At 40.1% G+C, this 23,984-nt stretch overlaps 1 protein-coding gene across 3 annotated transcripts in view; it reads right to left on the bottom strand.

The window, feature by feature from the left end:
* The window catches only part of kiaa1549la (KIAA1549-like a), a 303,560-nt gene that overhangs the window by 193,815 nt on the left and 85,761 nt on the right, over positions 1 to 23,984 (bottom strand). For all 3 annotated transcript variants that reach the window (XM_062035891.1, XM_062035892.1, XM_062035893.1), the window contains exon 2: positions 11,477 to 12,091. In XM_062035891.1, coding sequence (XP_061891875.1) covers positions 11,477 to 12,091 — 615 coding nt within the window. The remainder of the gene's footprint in view (positions 1 to 11,476; positions 12,092 to 23,984) is intronic.

Here is a 23,984-nt window from a genome sequence, read left to right as displayed (position 1 = left end):
CCTTTAGCCAGTTACCGGGAACACCAGCCCTTGAGTGACGAGACTGTTGTGACTGTGGGCTGGACAGAAGTGGGGGACCCATGTCATGTTTTCGTGCAGATTGGGGGCGTGGCCTGCACAGCCCTGGTGGATACTGGATCTTCAGCCACGATTGTGAGACCGGACGTTGTTCCAGCTGGAACCGTTTTAGAACCAAGTCTCACCAGATTAAAGACAGTGACAGGGGAAATAGCCCAGATGAAAGGCAGAGCAACGTTTATGTTCGTAATCGGAGGCTTGTCAGCGACATTTTCCGCTTGGGTGAGCGACCCATGTATACTTGGTCGAGACTTTTTGAAAGCCACAAGATGTGTAATAGACCTGGGGTCTGCGGTGCTCGTTTTGCCGAGTGGCCAGCGAGTAAAGCTGACCGCTCCCACTGAACGGACTGTGGCTGTGTCCGTCAACACCGCAGTCGCCAGTCCAACAACCTGGGAAGAGGCTGTCAGGCCCCCCATAGAGAGGGATGAGGCAATCAGGGAGCTCGCAGCCAAGAGGACACCATCAACCACGTAGCAGCCACCGGTAATGGGGGCAGAGTCCGCTCGCCCTGAAGAATCAAGTCCAAAGTGGGGGGCGACGTCATCCGGGCCGTCCACAACAGTAGCGCTAAACCAACAAGGGCAAAATGAGGACCGGACAGTAGCGGTTCGCTCCATCTGGGAAAAGAACTGCGTCAGCCTCGAAGTGGAGCAGCGCGAGCAGCTGTGGCACGTATTGTGGGACTTTAAGGACATTTTCGCCCTCAATGAAAATGAGGTGGGTCTCACCCATCTGGTTGAACACCACTTTGACACTGGGGATGCGCGGCCAGTTAAGGTGCGCCCCCGTCGCCTTCCCATGATCCGGCAGGAGGCGGCTGATAGAGAGGTCCACGCCATGCTCGAGGCAGGAATCATAGAACCCTCTGACAGTCCGTGGGCGTCTGCCGTGGTCATGGTTCCCAGGAAGAACAGCACAAGACCGCGGTTCTGTGTGGATTACAGGCCGCTGAATAAGGTGACAAAAAAGGATTGTTACCCACTCCCGCGGGTCGATGAGACGTTGGACCTGGTCTCGGGGTCCTCGTGGTTCTCGTCGCTCAACCTGCGCAGTGGATACTGGCAGGTCCCACTCACCCCTGAGTCACGACAGAAGACATCGTTCTGCACCACCAGGGGCCACTGGCAATTCAAGGTCATGAGCTTTGGGCTCTGCAACGCACCAGGGACATTTGAGCGACTGATGGACACAGTGATCGCTAACATCCCCAGGCAAGAGTGCTTGGTCTACTTGGACGATGTCCTCGTCCATGGACGGTCCTTTCAGTCAGCCCTTGATTCCTTGAGGCTGGTACAGGAAAGGATTGCGGCAGCTGGACTGAAACTCCACCCAGAGAAGTGCCATTTCATGCGGCGTGAGGTGGAGTTTCTGGGCCACAAGGTGGACGGGAGCGGCATCAGCACGCTGGAGGAGAAGATCAGCGCTATCAGAGACTGGCCAATTCCGAAGAACCAAAAGCAGCTAAAAAGCTTCTTGGGACTTGCCTCATATTATCAGCGTTTTGTAAAGGGATTTTCCTGCAGTGGCGCACCGTTGTTTAGCCTCCTTCAGAACGATCAGATGTTCGTGTGGACGCCGGACTGTCACGAGGCATTTTCTGGCCTCAAGAAGGCCCTCATAAATGCTCCTGTCCTCACTGCTCCAGACCCAGCTAAACCTTTTGTGTTGGATACGGACGCCAGTAATGTTGGAATGGGCGCGGTGCTGTCGCAGGTGGGCCCAGAAGGTGAACGGGTGGTGGCTTACTTCAGCCGCACCTTCAACAAGAGTGAGCGGCGGTACTGTGTGACCAGACGTGAACTGTTAGCTGTTGTGTTGGCTGTACGCCATTTCAAGTACTGCTTGTGTGGCGTGTCCTTCACCATCAGAACAGACCATGCAGCACTTCAATGGCTGATGTCGTTTCGTGAACCAGAGGGTCAGGTGGCGCGATGGCTGGAGGAGCTGCAGTCTTTCCACTTTAGTGTGTGTCATCGTGCTGGGGCGCAGCACGCCAATGCAGACGCTCTCTCTCGGCGGCCGTGTGCTATTGATGGCTGTAGCTACTGTGACCGGCGAGACGTCAGAGAGAAGGAGCTGCGCGGAGATGAGACCGCTGACGGGCCTTCATGCTGCACCTTGGAGACTGCGGACGCTGCAGAATGGGCGGCCAGGCAAGGGGAAGACAGCGATCTCAAACCAGTGCGGCAATGGGTCCAGAGTGGTAGGAGACCACCCTGGGATGGCGTGTTGGGGCTGTCAGTCGGCACCAAGGGCCTGTGGAGTAAGTTTGCTGTGCTGCGCATCAGGGACGACGTACTGCAGCGTGCGTGGAAGGAGCCGGCCACCGGGGAGGAGAGATGGTAGGTAGTGGTACCGAAGACTCTGAGGGACGCAGTGCTGAAGGCATGTCATGGGGGCACGGGCTCAGGGCATTTTGGCAGCACAAAGACGCTCCGTCGGTTGCGCCAAGGGTTCTACTGGGGTCAGCACCGACGGGACGTGGAGGACTTCTGTCGGTGCTGTGATGAGTGCGAAGCCTACAAGGGACCCCAGGACCGGTCACACTTAAGCAGCAAGGGGTTGGAGCACCCATGGAGAGAGTAGCTGTGGACATTATGGGCCCTTTTCCCGTAACAGACAAAGGAAACAAGTATGTGCTTTGCGCGATGGATTATTTTACTAAGTGGCCGGAGGCGTACGCACTGCCGAACCAAGAAGCGGAGACAGTGGCTGATGCCTTACTGGAGTGCATGTTCAGTCGCTTTGGAACGGCAGATCCAGGGTTTTTGCTGCCCTGTGTGAAAGACTGGACATGCAAAAGACACGCACAACTCCCTTGCATCCGCAAAGTGATGGACTAGTGGAGCGGTTTAACCGCACCATGCAGCAGCAGCTAGCCATCCTCACCGCCAACCATCAGCATGACTGGGACCGGCATATTCCACTAGTGCTGATGGCATACCGTTCCGCGGTTCAAAGTTCCACAAGCTGCACCCCTGCCCTACTGATGTTGGGTCGGGAGATCCGGACACCTGCTGAGTTGGCGTTTGGGAGACCACCAGGCAGTACCGAGGATCGGCCGGGACTGGAGTACGCTCGGAAGTTGCAGGATCGGATGGAAGCGGCACATTCCTTCGCACGAGACCAGTTGGGGAAGGCTGGTTTGAGGCAAAAGAGGAACCATGACGTGCGGAGCAAGGGCCGGGACTTTACGCCTGACGAGCTGGTCTGGGTGTACACACCCAAAAGGAAAAAAGGACGTTGCCCCAAGTTGGACAGTCATTGGGACGGTCCATGTAGGGTGCTTGAGAGGGTGGGGGAAGTAGTCTATAGAGTTGCAGTGCCCCCTAAGGGCCGAAAAGTTGTCCTGCATAGAGACCGTTTGGCACCCTACAGGGGCAGAGAAGTTCCTCAGTTTGAGACGGCGCCTGCCTCACTAGATGGCAATGGACAGTTAGTGGATCAAGGTTCCCCATATTCCACCATTGTCGTCCCTGTTCAGCCGCTGGCGCCACGTGTTGATGGACCTGAGTCAGAACAGGGCCGGCCACAAAGACAGAGACCGCCGAGGTTCAGGGATTTTCTTGTTGACCCCTCGGGGCGAGGGGCTTCATAAAGGGGGAGGCAGTGTAATGTCTGTGATATTTGCATTAGTGTACTGTGTCTTTAAGGGTTTGGGGAACGCGCATGTGCGGGTGAGTTGGTGGAGAACTTGAGTGTGTGTGAGCGTGAGTTGTGGCTAACAGCAGCTCGTGTATGTGTGTGCGTTACTTTTTGAACTACAACCAGTTACCGCTTGTTAATAAAGCGATTGAGCAGCGCATCCTCGTCTGTGTGACTCCTTCTCCACTGCGGGGCATTACAATATGTTTCTTATTGCAATCAAGGAACAATGTTGTCCTTAAATAAAATAGTGAACACACGAGACAACTTGTCTTTTAATTTAGCTGCTGACATATGCAGTAACATATTGTGTCATTTATCATTCTATTATTTTGTCAAAATTATTAAGGACAAGTGGTAGAAAATGAATTATTAATCTACTTGTTCATTTACTGTTAATATCTGCTGACTTTCTCTTTTAACATGTTTTATCGACACTTCTTTTAAAATGTAATAATCACTTATTCGTTTGGATGCTTTACATTAGGTTTGGATGATACCACAAATGTAGGTATCGATCCGATACCAAGTAGTTACAGAATCATACATTGGTCATATTCAAAGTCCTCATGTGACCAGGGACATATTTCCTGAGTTTATAAACGTAATATAAATAAATAAAAAACGATAAAAAGATTGTGATGCTGAAAAACATTGATGTAATCATAGTAGTATCAACTATATACGCTCTTGTACTTGATATCATCACAGTGGATGTTAGGTGTAAATCCACCAATGACGTTTGTTTACATATTGACACCAGTGCGCTACGGTGTGTAGTGAAGCATGTTTAGCTATTCCTCGTCCTGCAGGGATGATACTTGTAAGAAACTCACTTTATTTGTCGTCATGGAGACAAGGTTTATTGATTTAGAAGTAGCTACAACACTGCAGACTGCGGATGGACTTTAGCCGCTCGCTAGCTAGCCATGTCTTAAAGCATCTCTTCCTGAGGGCGTTTCAGTGTTATAACTTCACCTTTATCGTTAGTTTTTAAGCCAAAATGCATCCGTTCTCCCTTTTCTGTCCACACACAGTGTCTGCTTGTAAGTACTCCGGGATTGTGCGCTGCCGAACATGCTCCTCTGCTCGTCAAACCAGCAATGACACGACGTGACGACGACGGAGGGCCGGGGGGTGGGGGACTGGTACTTTTTAGAGGCAGTATAGTGTCGAATATGAGTCATTAGTATTGCGGTACTATACTAATACCGGTATACCGTACAACCCTAATTAGAACTATACACTACTTTTATTAGAAATGGCAACAGCGGAGGACTTAAGCATGCATGTCCATGTACGAGCCAGTCTGCCCCACAGCAAGAGGATTGAGAAAAATAAGGAACTTATTGACTACAACTTTTGCCTACAACTAAGTAAAAAGGATGGGCTCGCGCAAAGCTCTTCCGGTAGACCTCTACCATATATGGAGCTATCCGCTGATGTAACGATGGCAAAAAGTGTCACAATCCTCTCAAATTCAGAAGCAAAAGTGTTTAATGAATATCTGTGCCATGCCTCCATGGTTTGGGTTCAAATTTGCGGGAGTCATGTGGATCCCAAAACAGGTCCCAACAGGTAAGAAAAGTTGGTTTTGCATTTAATTCCCGGTACTTTTTCATTATTACTCAAAAACAGTTGCACACCCGCAAAATCAACATATCCAAAATATTTTTTTAAAAAATCAACATATCCAGAATATTTTTTAAAAAGGGTGGGGAAGATTGATGTATTATAATTTTAGTGTTGTTATTGTAAAGTACATATAATGGTGATTTTGAATACAATTTAAATTGTGACAGCTACATGAATTCAAGATGAAAACCAATGATGAAATGACAAAATAATTAAAATACCGTATCTTCCGGACTATAAGGCACACTTAAAATCTGTTTTTTTTCTCAAAACTCGACAGTGCGCCTTATAACCCGGTGCACCTAATGTAAGGAATACATTTGGTTGAGCTTACCGACCTCGAAACTATTTTATTTGGTACATGGTGTAATGATAAGTGTTACCAGTAGATGGCAGTCAAACATAAGAGATACGTGTAGGCTGTGCTATGATGGCAATATGTCTCAATTAAACACCAACATTTTAAATGTTCCATTGAAAATATAGAACATTACACACGGCGCTCAAAAATCTATCAAAATGTTTTAGTACGACTTTGGTAAGCTATGAAGCCGCACCGCTTGAAGGATTGTCCGTGCATTAAACATATGAGTATTATTATGGTGTGTGTATAAGGTAAGACATATTATCTGGCGTATTGTTTCGCAATATTATGCAAAAGCAACTCTTCTTACCTTCTGGTAGCTGCTGATCTGTATTTGGGATCTGCATAAATCCTGAAAATTTGTGAGCGTCCGCGCCGACGCTATAGTCGATAAGCTTCTTCTTTTCCTCTATCTTCTTGTTATGTGACATTTATCCTCCACTGTTGCCATTTCTAATATAAAGTAGTGTAAAGCTCTTACTTATATCTGTCAGTAAACTCGCCATGAAAGCGCTAAAACATACCGGTGTAGTGAGTTTACATTATTCATCCAAGCAACTTTAGTTATTAGAGTTCCGGTCGGACGTTTTTTTACGGGACAAATTTCTGGCCTTGTTGTTGTTGTTTCCGGATGAGGAGATGCTGCTCCGTTATTGATGTAAAGTCTGAATGTCATTAAAACAGTTAGCTCCATCTTTTGACACTTCTTCCACCCCCGTCCTTGCACGCTACACTGCTACAACAAAGATGACGGGGAGAAGACGCTGCCGAAGGTGAGCCACGTAAATAAGACGGCCCACAAAACGGCGCATCCTGAAGCGACTGTCAGAAAGCGTCTTAAAGATGATCTGTCAAACATCATCTATGCAACATTTTGATCAAAGAACCACCATTACATGTTATGTAGACCACAAGGAAGTGTTTTCAATTCAGAAAAAAATAATATATGACTCCTTTAATGTGCCCTATAATTCAGTGCGCCTTATATATGGAAAAAGATCAAAAATAGACCATTCATCGGCAGTGCGCCTTATACTCTGCACTGCAAAAACTGAAATCTAAGTAAGATTAAATATCTCAAATAAGGGTGATATTTGCTTATTTTCTCTCTGATTAGATAATTATTCTCACTAAGCAGATTTTATGTTAGAGTGTTTTACTTGTTTTAAGGGTTTTGGTCCTAAATGATCTCAGTAAGATATTATAGCTTGTTGCTGAGATTTTATGACCTATATTGAGTAAAACATGCTTGAAACTAGAATATCAACTGTTGCAAAGCTGTGTCATCAACACTCACAAGTATAAAACTACTTTTTTAAAGTAATAATTTATTACTTCAAGCATGAACAAAAAAAATCATGATGCCGAGCGCATATCATTATGTCAAGATAATGGCACCAGCATTTACTTAAATTAAGAATATTTTTCAACATATTGAGCAAAAAGGTCTCCTTTTTTTTCTACCAAGAAAAGTGCACTTGTTATTAGTGAGAATATACTTCTTTTAAGGTATTTTTGGGTTCATTGAGGTTAGCTAATTTTTCTTGTTTTGGAAAGTCTTGACAAGCCAAATGTTCTTGTTTATTGGCAGATAATTTTGCTTAGTTCAAATAAAATAACCCTCATTTTTGTTTTGTTTTTTCTTGTTTGTGAACACTGACTTTTTGCAGTGTGGTGCGCCCTATGGTCTGGAAAATACAGTAATTTCGTATGCATACATGCTTGCATACTTCACTTCAACATGTAAAGAACCCAACTTGAACTCACTAGCAGCAATCACAGAGAGATCAGACTCAAAATAAGCCTTCAGCAAAAAAAGATGAGCAGGATAAGCTGATCAGGAGAGAATTATATTCCTTGAGTTGAGTTGAGTTAAAAGGAGAAGTTCAGTGTGTGTTAATTAACATGAATCATTTTAACACATTGAAAGCAGATTTTGAAGTGTGAAACACAAGGTAATTGTGATGAAAGGTGTTTATTTTCCAGTAGGACGGAGGGAAGATGCTTGAGAGGACCAACAAGGTCACCATTTATTGTGACTGAGGTGTTATTCTGTGCAGCATCTTGATACATGTAAAGCAATCAAGTGAAGGCTAATCGGTGCACTGCACAACACAGAGGTTGTTTGTCATACCGTATTTTGCAGACCATAGGGCGCACCGGATTATAAGGCGCAATAAAAGGAGTCTTTTTTTTTTTTTCTAAATTAAAAAAACTTCCCTGTGGTCTACATAGCATGTAATGGTGGTTCTTTGATCAAAATGTTGCATAGATGATGTTTTACAGGTCATCTTCAAGCCGCTTTCTGACAGTCGCTTCAGGATGCGCCGTTTTGTGGGCGGTCTTATTTACGTGGCTCACCTTCGGCAGCGTCTTCTCCCCGTCATCTTTGTTGTAGCGGTGTAGCGTGCAAGGACGGGGGTGGAAGAAGCATCAAAAGATGGAGCTAACTGTTTTAATGACATTCAGACTTAACTTCAATCAATAACGGAGCAGCATCTTAACTACAAATGTGCGTTTCATTCACTAACTGTGTTACAAAAAAGACCAATTAGAATAATACATAATGTTGGATATAGAGAACATACAAAGTCTTTATTTATTGAATAAAAAATATTGAAATTCAACGATTTGGTGCAATTGCAAACAGCTAAAATTATGTACAAAGCAAACTATAACCTGCTACCCAAGAATGTACAACAATTCTTCTCAACAAAAGAGGAGAAATATAACCTTAGAGGAAAATCTAATGTAAAACATTTGTATGTTCGTACACACGTAAAACCTTTAGCATATCAGTATGTGGAATTAAATTATGGAATGGATTAACCAAAGAAATCAAACAAAGCATCACTATGATTCAGTTTAAGAGACTGTTCAAACTACAAGTGTTCACAAAGTACACAGAACAAGAATCATGATAAATATCTTGAACCCTTTTTTTTTTGGTTGTTGTTGTTTTTTTATTTGTATTTTTATTGAGACAAAGATTATGTATGTATTTAATGTGTTTACTTACTACGGTATATTATTTGTATATTGTTTATTTGTTCACTGTTGTGTTACAGAGAACAAGGAAATAGGATAAAATTGCTATGGAGTGAAAAGGGGTAGGCTAAAATAAGATCAGCTTCTTCCTACTCCTTTTCAGACGTGCTGTAATGAAACAAATGGAAAAAAATATGTGATGCATTACATTGTATTGTATGCATGTTGGAAATAAACTGAAACAGAACTGAACTGAACTGAACTGAACTGAACTGAACATGCAACTCACAATATTTCAAGCCTTCTTTTGATCTATTTTTGATGATTATGGTTTTGAGCTTATGAAAACCTTGAATTGAAAATCTCAGAAAAGTGGGGGTTTTCACAAACTGTGAAAAATTTGAACAAATAGAGGCTTGACATATTTCACTTTGCATGTTATAAGTTTGTGTCCCATTTGTGGTTACATTGCTGACATGAATACATTTGCACAATATTCTTATGTTTTGAGTTTCACCCCTACTTTGCTGGCACTTACAAAATATGTTCTCATATATTTGTAATTTCTTCATGCTTGTTATTGACATTTTAACGCTTGTCCTTGTCTTTGCTCCATCTAGGGTTGTACGGTATACCGGTATTAGTATAGTACCGTGATATTAATGAATCATATTCGGTACTACACCGCCTCTGAAAAGTAACGGTCCGCCATCTAGTCGATACTACTATGACTACGTCGATATTTTTTGGCATCACAACATCTTCTTTTTTCTTTTTTTTAAGTTTATATTATGTTTATAAACTCAGGAAATATGTCCCTGGACACGTGAGGACTTTGAATATGACCAATGTATGATCCTGTAACTACTTGGTATCGGATTGATACCCAAATTTTTGGTATCATCCAAAACTAATGTAAAGTATCAAGCAACAGAAGAATAAGTGATTATTACATTTTAACAGAAGTGTAGATAGAACGTGTTAAAAGAGAAAGTAAGTAGATATTAACAGTAAATGGACAAGTAGATTAATAATTCATTTTCTACCACTTGTCCTTAAAGGCCTACTGAAATGAATTTTTTTTATTTAAACGGGGATAGCAGATCTATTCTATGTGTCATACTTGATCATTTCGCGATATTGCCATATTTTTGCTGAAAGGATTTAGTATAGAACAACGACGATAAAGATTGCAACTTTTGGTATCTGATAAAAAAAAGGCTTGCCCCTACCGGAAGTAGCGTGACGTAGTCAGTTGAACATATACGCAAAGTTCCCTATTGTTTACAATGATGGCCGCATGAAGTGAGAGAGATTCGGACCGAGAAAGCGACAATTTCCCCATTAATTTGAGCGAGGATGAAAGATTTGTGGATGAGTAAAGTGCAAGTGAAGGACTAGTGGGGAGTTGAAGCTATTCAGATAGGGAAGATGCTGTGAGAGCCGGGGGTGACCTGATATTCAGCTGGGAATGACTACAACAGTAAATAAACACAAGACATATATATACTCTATTAGCCACAACACAACCAGGCTTATATTTAATATGCCACAAATTAATCCTGCATAAAAACACCTGCGTGTTTGTTATGCTAGCTCCTAGCTCCTCTGCTAGCTCCTAGCTCCATAGAACACGCCAATACAATTCAAACACCTGATCAACACACACAATCACTCAGCCCAAAAGACCGTTCACCTAACCCAAGGTTCATAAAGCTTATATATTTAAAAAAAGTTACGTACATACGCAAAAAAAAGTTGCGCACATACGGTCAAGCGAACAAATGTTTAGAAGCCAAAGCTGCATACTCACAGTAGCACGTCTGCGTCTTTGTCATCCAAATCAAAGTAATCCTGGTAAGAGTCTGTGTTGTCCCAGTTCTCTACAGGCGTCTGTGTATCGAAGTCAAAAGTCCTCCTGGTTAGAGTCTCTGTTATCCGAGTTCTTCCATCTTGACTGCATCTTTCGGGAATGTAAACAAAGAAGCGCCGGCTGTGTACTGTTGTTGCTGACTACGTTCGAAAAATACGTCCATTTCGCACCGACAACTTTCTTCTTTGCTTGCTCAGCTTCCTTCTTCATAATGCAATGAACATGATTGCAACAGATTCACGAACACAGATGTCCAGAATACTGTGGAATTATGAAATGAAAACAGAGCTTTTTCGTATTGGCTTCAATGTGGAAGGCATACCCGTGTTCCCCGGTCTACGTCACGCGCATACGTCATCCTCAGAGGCGTTTCGAACCGGAAGTTTAGCGGCAAATTTAAAATGTCACTTTATAAGTTAACCCGGCCGTATTGGCATGTGTTATAATGTTAAGATTTCATCATTGATATATAAACTATCAGACTGCGTGGTCGGTAGTAGTGGGTTTCAGTAGGCCTTTAATAATGTTGACAAAATAATAGAAAAATTAATGACACAATATGTTACTGCATATGTCAGCAGACAAATTAGGAGCCTCTGTTTGCTTACTTACTACTGTTCACTATTTAAGGACAAACTTGCAATAAGAAACATATGTTTAATGTTGTTAAAATAAAGCCAATAATGACATTTTTTGTGGTCCCCTTTATCTAGGAAAGTACCAAAAAGTATCGAAATAATTTTAGTACCAGTACCGGGACAACACTAGCTCCATCTGATGTTCACATGTGAGTTAGATTCCACTAGATGACATTAGGTTAGATCTCATTAGCAGTCTGAGTGTGAACACAATGAAGTGAAGTCTGGTGCTGATGGAACAAGCAGACTTACCTGAAGTCAAGTTGCTGCTGCCGTCTGAGGAGCTGTTGCTCACATCAATTACTGAGACATTTTTGGACTTCCCTGCCTGGATGTTGTCATTAATGGCTGGCGTGGAGGATGAAGACGTCGATCGGGGTGTCAAAGTTTTTTTTGTAGAGCCAGAAGAGGAGGAGGTTTTGGATGATGATGATGAAGATGAGATTTTGGTCCAAGCAGCTTTCGACAGCAGTCCTAAAGGCTTTGTTGCTGCTGGTGGTTCTAGTGTCTCTGCCTCCATGGTAAGGACTGATGAGGAGGATGCCTGCCCTCCTTGGTCCTCTCCAACCACCTGTAACCTCTGCTGGCCAGGCCAGGCAGTTAAGTTCCACTTTGGGTTCAACAGCTTCCCTTCAGCCTTGGTTCTTGTCGCGGTTGCAGGGTCTGACATGACTTTGCTGTCTCTTCCAACTGCTACTCCACCTTCTGATTCATTCCACTCTGACGTCCTGTACTCCGCTAACTTTTGGCTGGGGTCGGTACCTTTTGTTGTGTCTTTGTCTTTGGCCCCAGTCCCCAAGGTGGCTGAGAGGCCAGAGGTCACACTTGGGTCCATCGGCAAGGCAAACATTAAGTCATGATGATCAGCTAAAGGAAACACAGAAGAAGAAGGGAATTAAGATTCCTGAAAATGTATGCGGTACCTTTACAAAACTCAAAACCAGTAAAGTTGGCACGTTGTGTAAATCGTAAATAAAAACAGAATACAATGATTTGCAAATCCTTTTCAACCTATATTCAATTGAATAGACTGCAAAGACAAGATACTTCACGTTCAAACTGGAAAACCTTTGTTATTTTTTGAAAATATTAGCTCATTTGGAATTTGTTGCCTGCAACATGTTTCAAAAAAGCTGGCACAAATGGCAAAAAGGACTAAGAAAGTTGAGGAATGCTCATCAAACACTCATTTGGAACATCCCACAGGTGAGCAGGCTAATTGGGAACAGGTGGGTGCCATGATTGGGTATAAAAGCAGCTTCCATGAAATGCTCAGTCATTCACAAACAAGGATGGGGCGAGGGTCACCACTTTGTGAACAAATGTGTGAGCAAATTGTCCAACAGTTTAAGAAGAACATTTCTTAACCAGCTATTGCAAGGAATTTAGGGATATCACCATCTACGATCTGTAATATCATCAAAAGGTTCAGAGAATCTGGAGAAATCACTGCACGTAAGCAGCAAGGCTGAAAACCAACATTGAATGCCCGTGACCTTCAATCTCTCAGGCGGTACTGCATCAAAAAACGACATCAGTGTGTAAAGGATATCACCACATGGGCTCAGGAACACTTCAGAAAACCACTGTCAGTAACTACAGTTGGTCACTACATCTGTAAGTGCAAGTTAAAACTCTACTATGCAAAGCGAAAGCCATTTATCAACAACACCCAGAAACGCCGTCGGCTTCGCTGGGCCCGACCGAGTTCATCTAAGATGGACTGATGCAAAGTGGAATAGTGTTCTGTGGTCTGACGAGTCCACATTTCAAGTTGTTTTTGGAAACTGTGGACGTCGTGCCCTCCGGAACAAAGAGGTAAAGAACCATCCAGATTGTTATAGTCGCAAAGTTGAAAAGCCAGCATCTGTGATGGTATGGGGGTGTATTAGTGCCCAAGGCATGGGTAACTTACACATCTGTGAAGGCACCATTAATGCTGAAAGGTACATACAGGTTTTGGAGCAACATATGTTGCCATCCAAGCAACGTTACCATGGACGCCCCTGCTTATTTCAGCAAGACAATGCCAAGCCACGTGTTACATCAACGTAGCTTCATAGTAAAAGAGTGTGGGTACTAGACTGGCCTGCCTGTAGTCCAGACCTGTCTCCCATTGAAAATGTGTGGCGCAATATGAAGCGTAAAATATGACAACAAAGACCCTAGGCTGTTGAACAACTTAAGCTGTACATCAAGCAAGAATGGGAAAGAATTCCACCTAAAAAGCTTCAAAAATGTGTCTCCTCAGTTCCCAAACGTTTACTGAGTGTTGTTAAAAGGAAAGGCCATGTAAAACAGTGGTAAAAATGCCCCTGTGCCAACTTTTGTGCAATGTGTTGCTGCCATTAAATTATAAGTTAATGATTATTTGTAAAATAATCATTAAATATATTAAATATCTTGTCTTTGCAGTCTATTTAATTGAATATAGATTGAAAAGGATTTGCAAATCATTGTATTATGTTTTCATTTACGAATTACACAACATGCCAACTTCACTGGTTTTGGGTTTTGTAATAGGAAGAGTAAAGAAATTTGGATTTGTAGCACACATTTCTTTGAGTCACAGCAGCTGAAAAATATATTTACACAAGCAGGCTTCAGTCCACAGAAACAAATTATTCTATATGCCGGAATTTTTCTTCAAGCTCTAAAACTGCCACTGTAGAAGAAGATGTAAAAATAATATCAAAAGTAGGCCACGTAGGTTTTGGAGGATGGAGCAGAGGGAATTAATTTGGATGTCCCAAAGTGAATGTATTATACTGATACAAACACACACACACACACACACGCACACACATACGCACGCACGCACACACACGCACACACACACACACACACACACACACACACACACACACACACACAGTCACTTGTAATTGCATAGATGCTAATCTGATATTTGATGTTGTTCATGCTGGATTCATTTTCTGAGAACATACACAACCACTCAAGCTGTGGCGGAGTATCAAACCCAAGAAGATTTAGGTGTCACATACTCCCCCCAGAGAAGCAATCTTCTATCCTTCTATCTGAGAAATAACGAGTTTTACAGTAATACCCGCAGAGGGAGCATTCTTCCCGTGACATCAGTGTTTCTGGGCAGAACATATTCCAAGGGTGTCCAAACTTTTTACACAGAGACCCGTATTCTGAAAAATTAAATGTGCATTTAGCACATTAGAGATGTATTTAATATTTGTTTACTTACTATGGTATATTATTTGTTTATTATGTATTTGTTCACTGTTATGTTACACAGAACAAGGACAGTGGATAAAATTGCTGCTATGGTATGAAAAGGGGTAGGATTAAATAAACTCTGCTTCTTCCTATTCCTTTTCGGACGTGCTGTAATGAAACAACTGGGAATATGTGATGAATTACATTGTATCGCATGCATGTTGGAAATAAACTGAAACTGAACTGAACTGAACTGAATAGTGGATAAAGGCCATGACTGAAGGGACCAGTGGGTGATAGGATAAATAGGAAGATTATAACATATTCAGGAATGTTAGCTGTGTCTTTCTCCCCCAACTGTTTGCCAACTGCTCTGACTGAGAGCAACATATGTGCTCCTACAACCAACCTGTGACAAAATGCTCGGAGAGAAGAACCTCCACTGAGAACAAATATGGACAGGGTGGATGGGTTAATGGGTGGATGGGTTATACATCTAGAGTACAGTGGGGGCCTGACCTGTTTTACTCAGTGGACATTTCACTAGGGTGTAGGGCTGCAAGTAGATTTGTCGTCGATTATTTTTCTGATTATTAAACTAGTCAAACAATTATTTCTTATGACCAGTTGTACACATTTTGAGTTTAACGTAGGCCAAGCATCTTGATTTGAAGTCATTTTAAAAATATATTACAGCAATTTCAATTGAAACAAAAATTACTGAGAAACAAATGGTTTTACTTTGAATATGCAAAGAGCCTGATTTACTAAAGGTTTGCGTGTACTAAAACATGTGCAAACTTGATAGCACACCGAAAGCTGATTTACTAAACGTGTGCAAAGTACAAAACCCAAAACCAGTGAAGTTGGCACGTTGTGTAAATCGTAAATAAAAACAGAATACAATGATTTGCTAATCCTTTTCAACCTATATTCAATTGAATAGACTGCAAAGACAAGATACTTAACGTTCAAACTGGAAAACTTTGTTATTTTTTGCAAATATTAGCTAATTTGGAATTTGATGCCTGCAACATGTTTCAAAAAAGCTGGCAAAAGTGGCAAAAAAGACTGAGAAAGTTGAGGAATGCTCATCAAACACTTATTTGAAACATTCCACAGGTGAACAGGCTAATTGGAAACAGGTGGGTGCCATGATTGGGTATAAAAGCAGCTTTCATGAAATGCTCAGTTATTCACAAACAAGGATGGGGGCGAGGGGCACCACTTTCTCAACAAATGCGTGAGAAAATTGTCCAACAGTTTAAGAACAACATTTCTCAACCAGCTATTGCAAGGAATTTAGGGATTTCACCATCTACGGTCCGTAATATCATCGAAAGGTTCAGCGAATCTGGAGAAATCACTGCACGTAAGCGGTGATATTACGGACCTTCGATTCCTCAGGTGCTACTGCATCAAAAAGCGACATCAGTGTGTAAAGGATATCACCACACGGGCTCAGAAACACTTCAGAAAACCACTGTCAGTAACTAAAATGTTTGTGTATCATGTATCAGGTCAGAATAATGTCATGTGTTTATTTTTTTAAATATACACTGACAAAAGAGACAGTTCCTGTATTAACTATGAACAAATAGTAGAACCAATAACTTCAGTGCATTGCAATCCATACATTTTAGTAAAAGAAGAGGTAAACAAAACACTTTTGGAAAAGCTACCAGGTAATTACTGTCGTTTGCTCAAGTAGCGACAATTAAATACAGAGAAAAGCAAGGTGTGCATCAAGTAGAGATTTTAGAACACCACAGTAGTCCAACTGTATTATTAGAAGCTGTCAAGTTATCATCAACGAGTAGCAGGTGTTTTACACACAACTTTATGGCGACAAGTAGTCATCATATTTGCAAAAAAACATGTCATAGATGTCATTTGGGAAATTTCCGGCTCTGTAATTTGGAGTTAGTTTGGTAGCTTGAGGTGGTCGTGTGTCCGGGAGGCAAGCACAGAAATGGCTCCAGAAGGATGCACCGTGCAGGGCAGCCGTGTATAGAGTGCTGGCCCCTGGCCGGCACGGATCCATGGAGGTGAGTGTGTCCAGTGCACGGTTAAAATTTCCGCTTTTCTTCTCAATAACAGCATCTCAGTCACATCGCACCAATTTTAGCGACTCTCCATATTTAGAGTCTGATTTTAGCGCAAATCTATGATTCGCTTTACTTCCGCGTACCCAGAAGCGGGGCGGTAAAAGTTTGACTTCAATTGGCTGTGCCGCTGTGTCTTTTTTATGCTTTGCAGTCACACTTAAATGAACGTTTCAGCGCTCTGTGTCATAATTACGACGGTCAGATGGATAAAAAAGTACAGATAACAGCATCATTAGTCCAGAATTTTAACGCCCCCCTTGGACCGACCCAATTAGAAACTGGTACCTAAAAATACTGGTACTCTGTTTGCATCCCTATTCGGGGGAGAATTGTTCAACTCTTTCGGTGCTGCCTGCTATGTTGCTCTGTTGATGTCGACAATCGACAGTCGCAAACGAGAACGTTAGTCTCGTTTTATGTCTCCACAAAAGTCTCGCAAGATTAGAACAGCCATATTTTATGACAGATCTCCAGTCAACCGATTCATGACTTTCCAACCGGACATCGACCGATCAATACCATATATCAGTGGTGTGCCATCAGGGCCAGCAATGGGCCTTCTCTGCTGGCCTAACATAACCTGAAATAATGATCATAATTAAAGATGAAACATTTTTCTTACTTACTTTCCCTAAATATCTAAAAGTATTCATATTCTCTTTACGTCATATTATGCTCCTTCCAGTGCTGCTGTTTTTAGTTTTAGTTCGTATCCAATCAGAATTCAGCTAGCTTATGTTGCCATGCTGTACCAAATCTGCCAGCGGCCTTCAGAATCAACAATGAGGGCGTCCGCATACTGTAAGTGAACGGGGACATAGAGGTGATAGACAGTTGCGATAGCCAATCAGATCGCGAGAGAAGGAGAACAAAACGTTGATTAAATGGCAGATATATATTTGCAAGACCATTTTCAAGAAGGATATTTCAAGAGAAACTACATCTTGTGAGACGATGTCGGCCAACCCCGGAAGCTAGCTCAGCTGTTCTGGCGGTGAAATGGGGAAACGCTCGCCATTTCCACTCGAATAAGCCGACGACGAGGGGTACCACTGGCTTGTACGGCAAATTATATGTTTTTTGCAATTATATATATATATATATATATATATATATATATATATATATATATATATATATATATATATATATATATATATATATATATATATATATATATATATATATATATATATATATATATATATATATATATATATACTGTATATATATATATATATATATACTGTATATATATATATATATATATATATATATATATATATATATATATATATATATATATATATATATATATATATATATGTATGTATGTATGTATATATATATATATATATATATATATATATATATATATATATATATATATATATATATATATATATATATATATATATATATATATATATATATATATACATATGTCTTAATTAGATTATCCAAAAAATAGTGCTCGATACCGTGGTAGAGCGTAATATGTATGTGTGGGAAAAAAATCACAAGACTATTTCATCTCTACAGGCCTGTTTCATGAGGGGTTTTCCTCAATCAATGAAACAGGCCTGTAGAGATGAAATAGTCTCGTGATTTTTTTCCCACACATACATATATATATATATATATATATATATATATATAAAAAAAAATTTAAATTGCTGATGCGTTTTAATTGTTTTTTAAATGCGCCAGAAAATAACCCCTTAGTATACTGTTTATGTGATCCAATGCCCAGTAGGGCGTAAATGTGTTCCTGTATAGTATTTCTCCAACAATGGTCATGTGGTGACACCAGTTATGGTATTTTGAGAGGTAATTATTGAAGTCGGACATCACTCAAGCCTAGGTGGGAAACGCACGGCCTGCCACTGCTATATATAGATCGATCCAGATGCTCGCCAAACAATGTATTTATATCTCTACAGTAAAAACGGGTTATCGACTTGTAGCAATTATTTTTTTACACCCCTAATTATTATGTCTTGTCATTACATCAGTGGTTAATTTGGTCTCAAAAATAATGGCAATAATATTGTTTATCAGCAATAATTTGTAGGTCAATATATCGTTTTTGTTGTTGGCCCAGGCCTAATGGAGACACTCATTTACTGCACATTCATGTTATCATGCTCCTTACCGGCAGGGTTTTGCTAAGTTTTCAAACATGCAACAGACAACTATCAGGGTCTCTGCAGGTTTCAACAAGTCCAATGTAAGACTTTTTAAGACTATTTTTTGGCCTTAATAAATATAATGTAAGACCATTTCACATCCATACGGACAAAAAAGTACAAAAACATAAGGGAAAATCAGAGGGCCAGAAGTAATTGTAAGAGTATGAGTTCATTCACCGCTCTTTCGCAATGGGAAAAAAAAGGTTAAACTAACTACATAAACTCCAGAAGCCTCTCTATTGTAAACTATTTGAAAAAAGATTAGCAAACAGAAAAGTCGAAGTGTTGTCTTGCAAAAGGTGCAGTGTGCTTCATATCAAGTGTTTTCATGTAACAACAATCAGAATGTCAGCAATGGTGGAGGAAAGCACAACAATATATTGTCTGTGAAAGGGACAGATAGCATATCTGCCAAAGGTTAACTTTTGTAGTGTTTTTGCAGCTGTCAGAATAGAGCAAAGAGATAAAAAAACATCTACAGTAATACTACTGTGTCTGCACAAAGTTGTGAAAAACACAAATTGCAGACAGAACAATTGTCTAAAAAGAAAGAAAGTGATTATGGCTTGGAAGCCTTAAACAGAATTTGGATGTGAATACACATCTTTATATTGATGTCATTCGGCAATAGGCAAATGTGGGGGGGAGGGGGGGGAAGTTGATCTGTGTATTGTTGTGCAAGTGTTTGTGGCGTTTCAGCATCTTTTGACTTGGATTTATCCCAGATTTTTTACTTTTACATCATCATTCCATTCACTTTCACCACAATGTTTAAAAACGCTTTCCTCCTCGATGGCTCCACATCCGGGTCCTAAACTTAGACTTAGACAAACTTTATTGATCCACAAGGGAAATTGTTCCACACAGTAGCTCAGTTTCAAAGGATGGAAAGGGTAAGGATGGAAAAGATAATGCAGGTATTAAGTACACTTGAAATGTACCACAATATAAAATATAACATATATGTAAGTATTTACATATTATATATACATACAGTATATAATATATACTGATATATTATATTATTAGATTTTTATATAATATATACAATATATAACAAATCCCAATTGCCATGTACAATATTACAGTATATGTAACAGCTGCAACAAAAAAAAAGCATAAAATAGAGAGTAGATCCAGCAGAAAATATACTGTACATTATAAACAAAGAGAGGTAGCGAACATAGAAGCTGTCAGGTAATTAACACTTTATTCGTTTCTATCCACCGGCTTCAAACATGCATTAAATTAATTGTTCTGGAGCCACAATTCGTTGAACTTGCACTTATGCAAGTAATTCGGCTTTGCTGTGGGCTTTTGTTTCGTTTTTTTGTCAATGACTTTTTATAATCAACATTGTCGATTACGTAAACTAATGGTTGCAGCCCTACTAATTTTTGGGACAAAATAAATATCATGCAATGTTTCGTGATGTTAATCACTGCACTTAAGCAGCAAGGCTGAAAACCAACATTGAATGCCCGTGACCTTCGATCCCTCTGGCGGTACTGCATTTAAAAGCGACAACGGTGTGTAAAGGATATCACCACATGGGCTCAGGAACACTTCAGCAAACTGCTGTCAGTAACTACAGTTTGTCGCTACATCTGTAAGTGCAAATTAAAACTGTACTATGCAAGTTAAAATGGCGAAAGCCATTTATCAACAACACCCAGAAACGCCGCCGGCTTCGCTGGGCCCGAGCTCATCTAAAATGGACTGATGCAAAGTGGAAAGGTGTTCTGTGGTCTGACGAGTCCACATTTCAAATTGTTTTTGGAAACTGTGGCCGTTGTGTCCTCCGGACCAAATAGGAAAAGAACCATCCGGATTGTTATCGGCGCAAAGTTCAAAAGCCTGTATCTGTGACGGTATGGGTGTGTATTAGTGCCCAAGGCATGGGTAACTTACACATCTGTGGCGCATTATAAAGCCTAAAATACGACAACGGAGACCCCGGACTGTTGAACAACTTAAGCTGTACATCAAGAAAAAATGGGAAAGAATTACACCTGAAAAGCTTCAAAAATGGGTCTCCTCAGTTTCCAAACGTTTACTGAGTGTTGTTAAAAGGAAAGGCCATGTAACACAGTGGTAAAATTGCCCCTGTGCCAACTTTTTTGCAATGTGTTGCTGCCATTAAATTCTAAGTTAACCAAAAATCACTTCATATTCTCTACTGCTCACTAGTGTTACCATATCTGAGTTACTGTGTAGAAATATGGGGAAATAATTACAAAAGTACACTTCATTCATTAACGGTGTTACAAAAAAGATCAGTTAGAATAATACATAATGTTGGATATAGAGAACATACAAATCCTTTATTAATTGAATCAGAGATACTGAAATTCCACGACATAGTGAATTTGCAAACAGCTAGAATTATACACAGAGCAAACTATAACCTGCTACCCAAGAATATACAACAATTCTTCTAAAAAAAAGAGGAGAAATATAATCTTAGAGAAAAATGTAATTTAAAACATTTGTACGCACGTACAACACTTAAGACCTTCAGTATATCAGTATGTGGAATTCAATTATGGAATGGATTAAGCAAAGCAATCAAACAATGTACTAATATGATCCACTTCAAGAAGCTCTTCAAACTTAAAGTGTTTACAAAGTACAAAGAAGAAGAACCATGACAAACATTCTGAATTTATTTAATTCATCCATTCTTTCACTCTCAAAATAATCTTACTTATCTCATCATATGAAATGTAACTTACTTCACCCATTATTATTTATCTATTTATTTTTATTGTGATTACTTATGGAGTACATTGTGAATAAATTGAGAACAGGAAGTGAACAAAAAAGTTTAGCAACTGTTATGTAAAAGAAAAGGGGTAGGATTAAATAAGCTCTGCTTCTTCCTACTCCTTTTCGAACATGTTGAAAAGAGAAACTGGAAATTGTGATGTATCATGTTGTATGCTTGCATGTTCGAAATAAACTCAAACTCAAAAAAAAAAATGATTATTTGCAAAAAAAAATAAGTTTCTCAGTTTGAACATTAAATATCTTGTCTTTGCAGTTTATTCAATTGATTATAAGTTCAAAAGGATTTGAAAATCATTGTATTCTGTTTTTATATACGAATTACACAATGTGCAAACTTCACTAGTTTTGGGTTTTGTAAAATATCACTTACTGTACAAGGTCTGCTGTCATTGGGATGCCAACAGCAAGGATGTTCATATATTCACATTTAGGTGAAGAATGTCTCATAATCCTCACAAAGAAAAGGGGTAGTGGGGGGGGGGGGCGGACAAATCGTATTTTCTGTCGTCCTTGCCAGTTTCGGGTCCTAAATGGCTGTCAAAGTGTACCAACTTGTCAGAATACCTACTCAGACGTCTTCTGTCCAGGTAAGATGCATGATTTATGATCTAGAATAAACCTACAGGGAGCAATGAAGCGAGTAAGCAGCAGACCACTCAATGATGTAAACATAGGAACAACCGGAAGTGATTACGTCAAGGCTACGAATAGTTTGTCTGCGTTAACGCTTGTAATAACAGTATCATTAATATTTGGTTAATATTCAAGTCACAAATTGTAAATAAAGTCTTGTTGCCGCTTTTTGAATGGTTATTTTTTGGATTTTATGGGCGATATAGTGGAGCTCCCATTGGCTCCGCTGTAAGTGGACATTTATTCATGTTTATTTATAAGTTAGAATGCATTAAAAAAAAATCCATTCGTCGTCATGTCTTTCATAATGATTGTGAGGGATAGGCACAATTTCAAAAATGTGCAGTTCCCCTTTAATACTCATACTGTTGTTGATTTTTTTGACTGTGGTTTTTTAAATTCTAAATGTAACATTGCTAATATTCTCCAAACACTACATCCAGCACACGTGGAACAAAGCTAGAACTTTACAGCATAGAAATGAACTGTATTGTGTTATCAGCTGACATGTTTGTCCATCTGCTGATGGAAGCTGTTCAAAAGTTTGGCAGGCCATGACAAGCTTCCTGACCATGGCAATGATGCCAAGCATAAAGCCATGGCTCTGCTCCGGTGTTGTGTGATACATGTGGGCCACTGTAGGTAAGCCAGTTGGGTCGGAAGTGTGACAAATGGTACTCAGCCAACTGGTGCTCGTTTTGAAGCGCAGCGCAAATTTGAGGTTATATTTAATGATCTCTATCATGTTTTTCTACATGAAATGCAACTCAATAATTTGACCAAGATGGGTGATTTATAACTTCAGCACAGGAATTTTTTAGTTTTTTACATATATTGAACCAGGATATATTTGACCAAGATATAAAGATTGATATGAGAAACTGAAAGCAACCAAACACCAAACCATAAGTCATATTTACAGGCTCACGAAGAAAGAAAATTATAAAAATGTGGATTATTCCATTTTATGATATAAAGATTAGGCCTCTGTGGTTATATATATATAGAGAGGTTTATTTGAAATAGGGACAGATACAAAAACATAGACATCTGAAACAGTTATCCAATGTATGCATCATAGTGTTTGTAGCCAAAGCTAATTTACAACACTTGTCCCCAACAACAACAACAACACAGATCCAACATCATTAAAATAGGAAAATAAAAAATAATAATAATAATGATAATAGTAATAATACAGACAAAGTGCAAACTAGATAAAAGCCAATAATAATAATAACACAGACAAAGTGCAGACTAGATAAAAACCAATTAGTAAAAATTAGTAAAAACTAAACATGGGAACACGATTGTTGCTCAACTAGCCATAATTTTGTTGGTTTTTTGAAAGTGACAAGTGCAGCTATACTTTTCAAAGTGTCCGGTTCCATAGTTGTGGTCCTTTTATTGAAAAGGCAGTCTGGGTTCAAATGCTGCCATTGCAATCCATGTCCAAACAAACAGAGATATTGTTAAAAAAAACAAACTAGTAAAATATGTTTCAAATTAGACAATCTGTACAAACCACAAAACTGGTGAAGTTGCCATGTTGTTTAAATCGTAAATAAAAACAGAATACAATTATTTGCTAATCCTTTTCAACCTATATTTAATTGAATAGACTGCAAAGACAAGATACTTCACGTTCGAACTGGAAAACGTTGTTATTTTTTCGCAAATATTAGCTCATTTGGAATTTGATGCCAGCAAAATATTTCAAAAAAGCTGGCACAAGTGGCAAAAAAAGACTGCGAAAGTTGAGAAATGCTCATCAAACACTTATTTGGAACATCCCACAGGTGAACAGGCTAATTGGGAACAGGTGGGTGTCATGGTTGGGTATAAAAG

Source organism: Entelurus aequoreus, linkage group LG24 (assembly GCF_033978785.1).
Source record: "Entelurus aequoreus isolate RoL-2023_Sb linkage group LG24, RoL_Eaeq_v1.1, whole genome shotgun sequence".
Lineage (NCBI taxonomy): Eukaryota > Metazoa > Chordata > Actinopteri > Syngnathiformes > Syngnathidae > Entelurus > Entelurus aequoreus.
The sequence above is the reverse complement of the archived record's forward strand: the minus strand, read 5'-3'. Positions and strand labels throughout refer to the sequence as shown.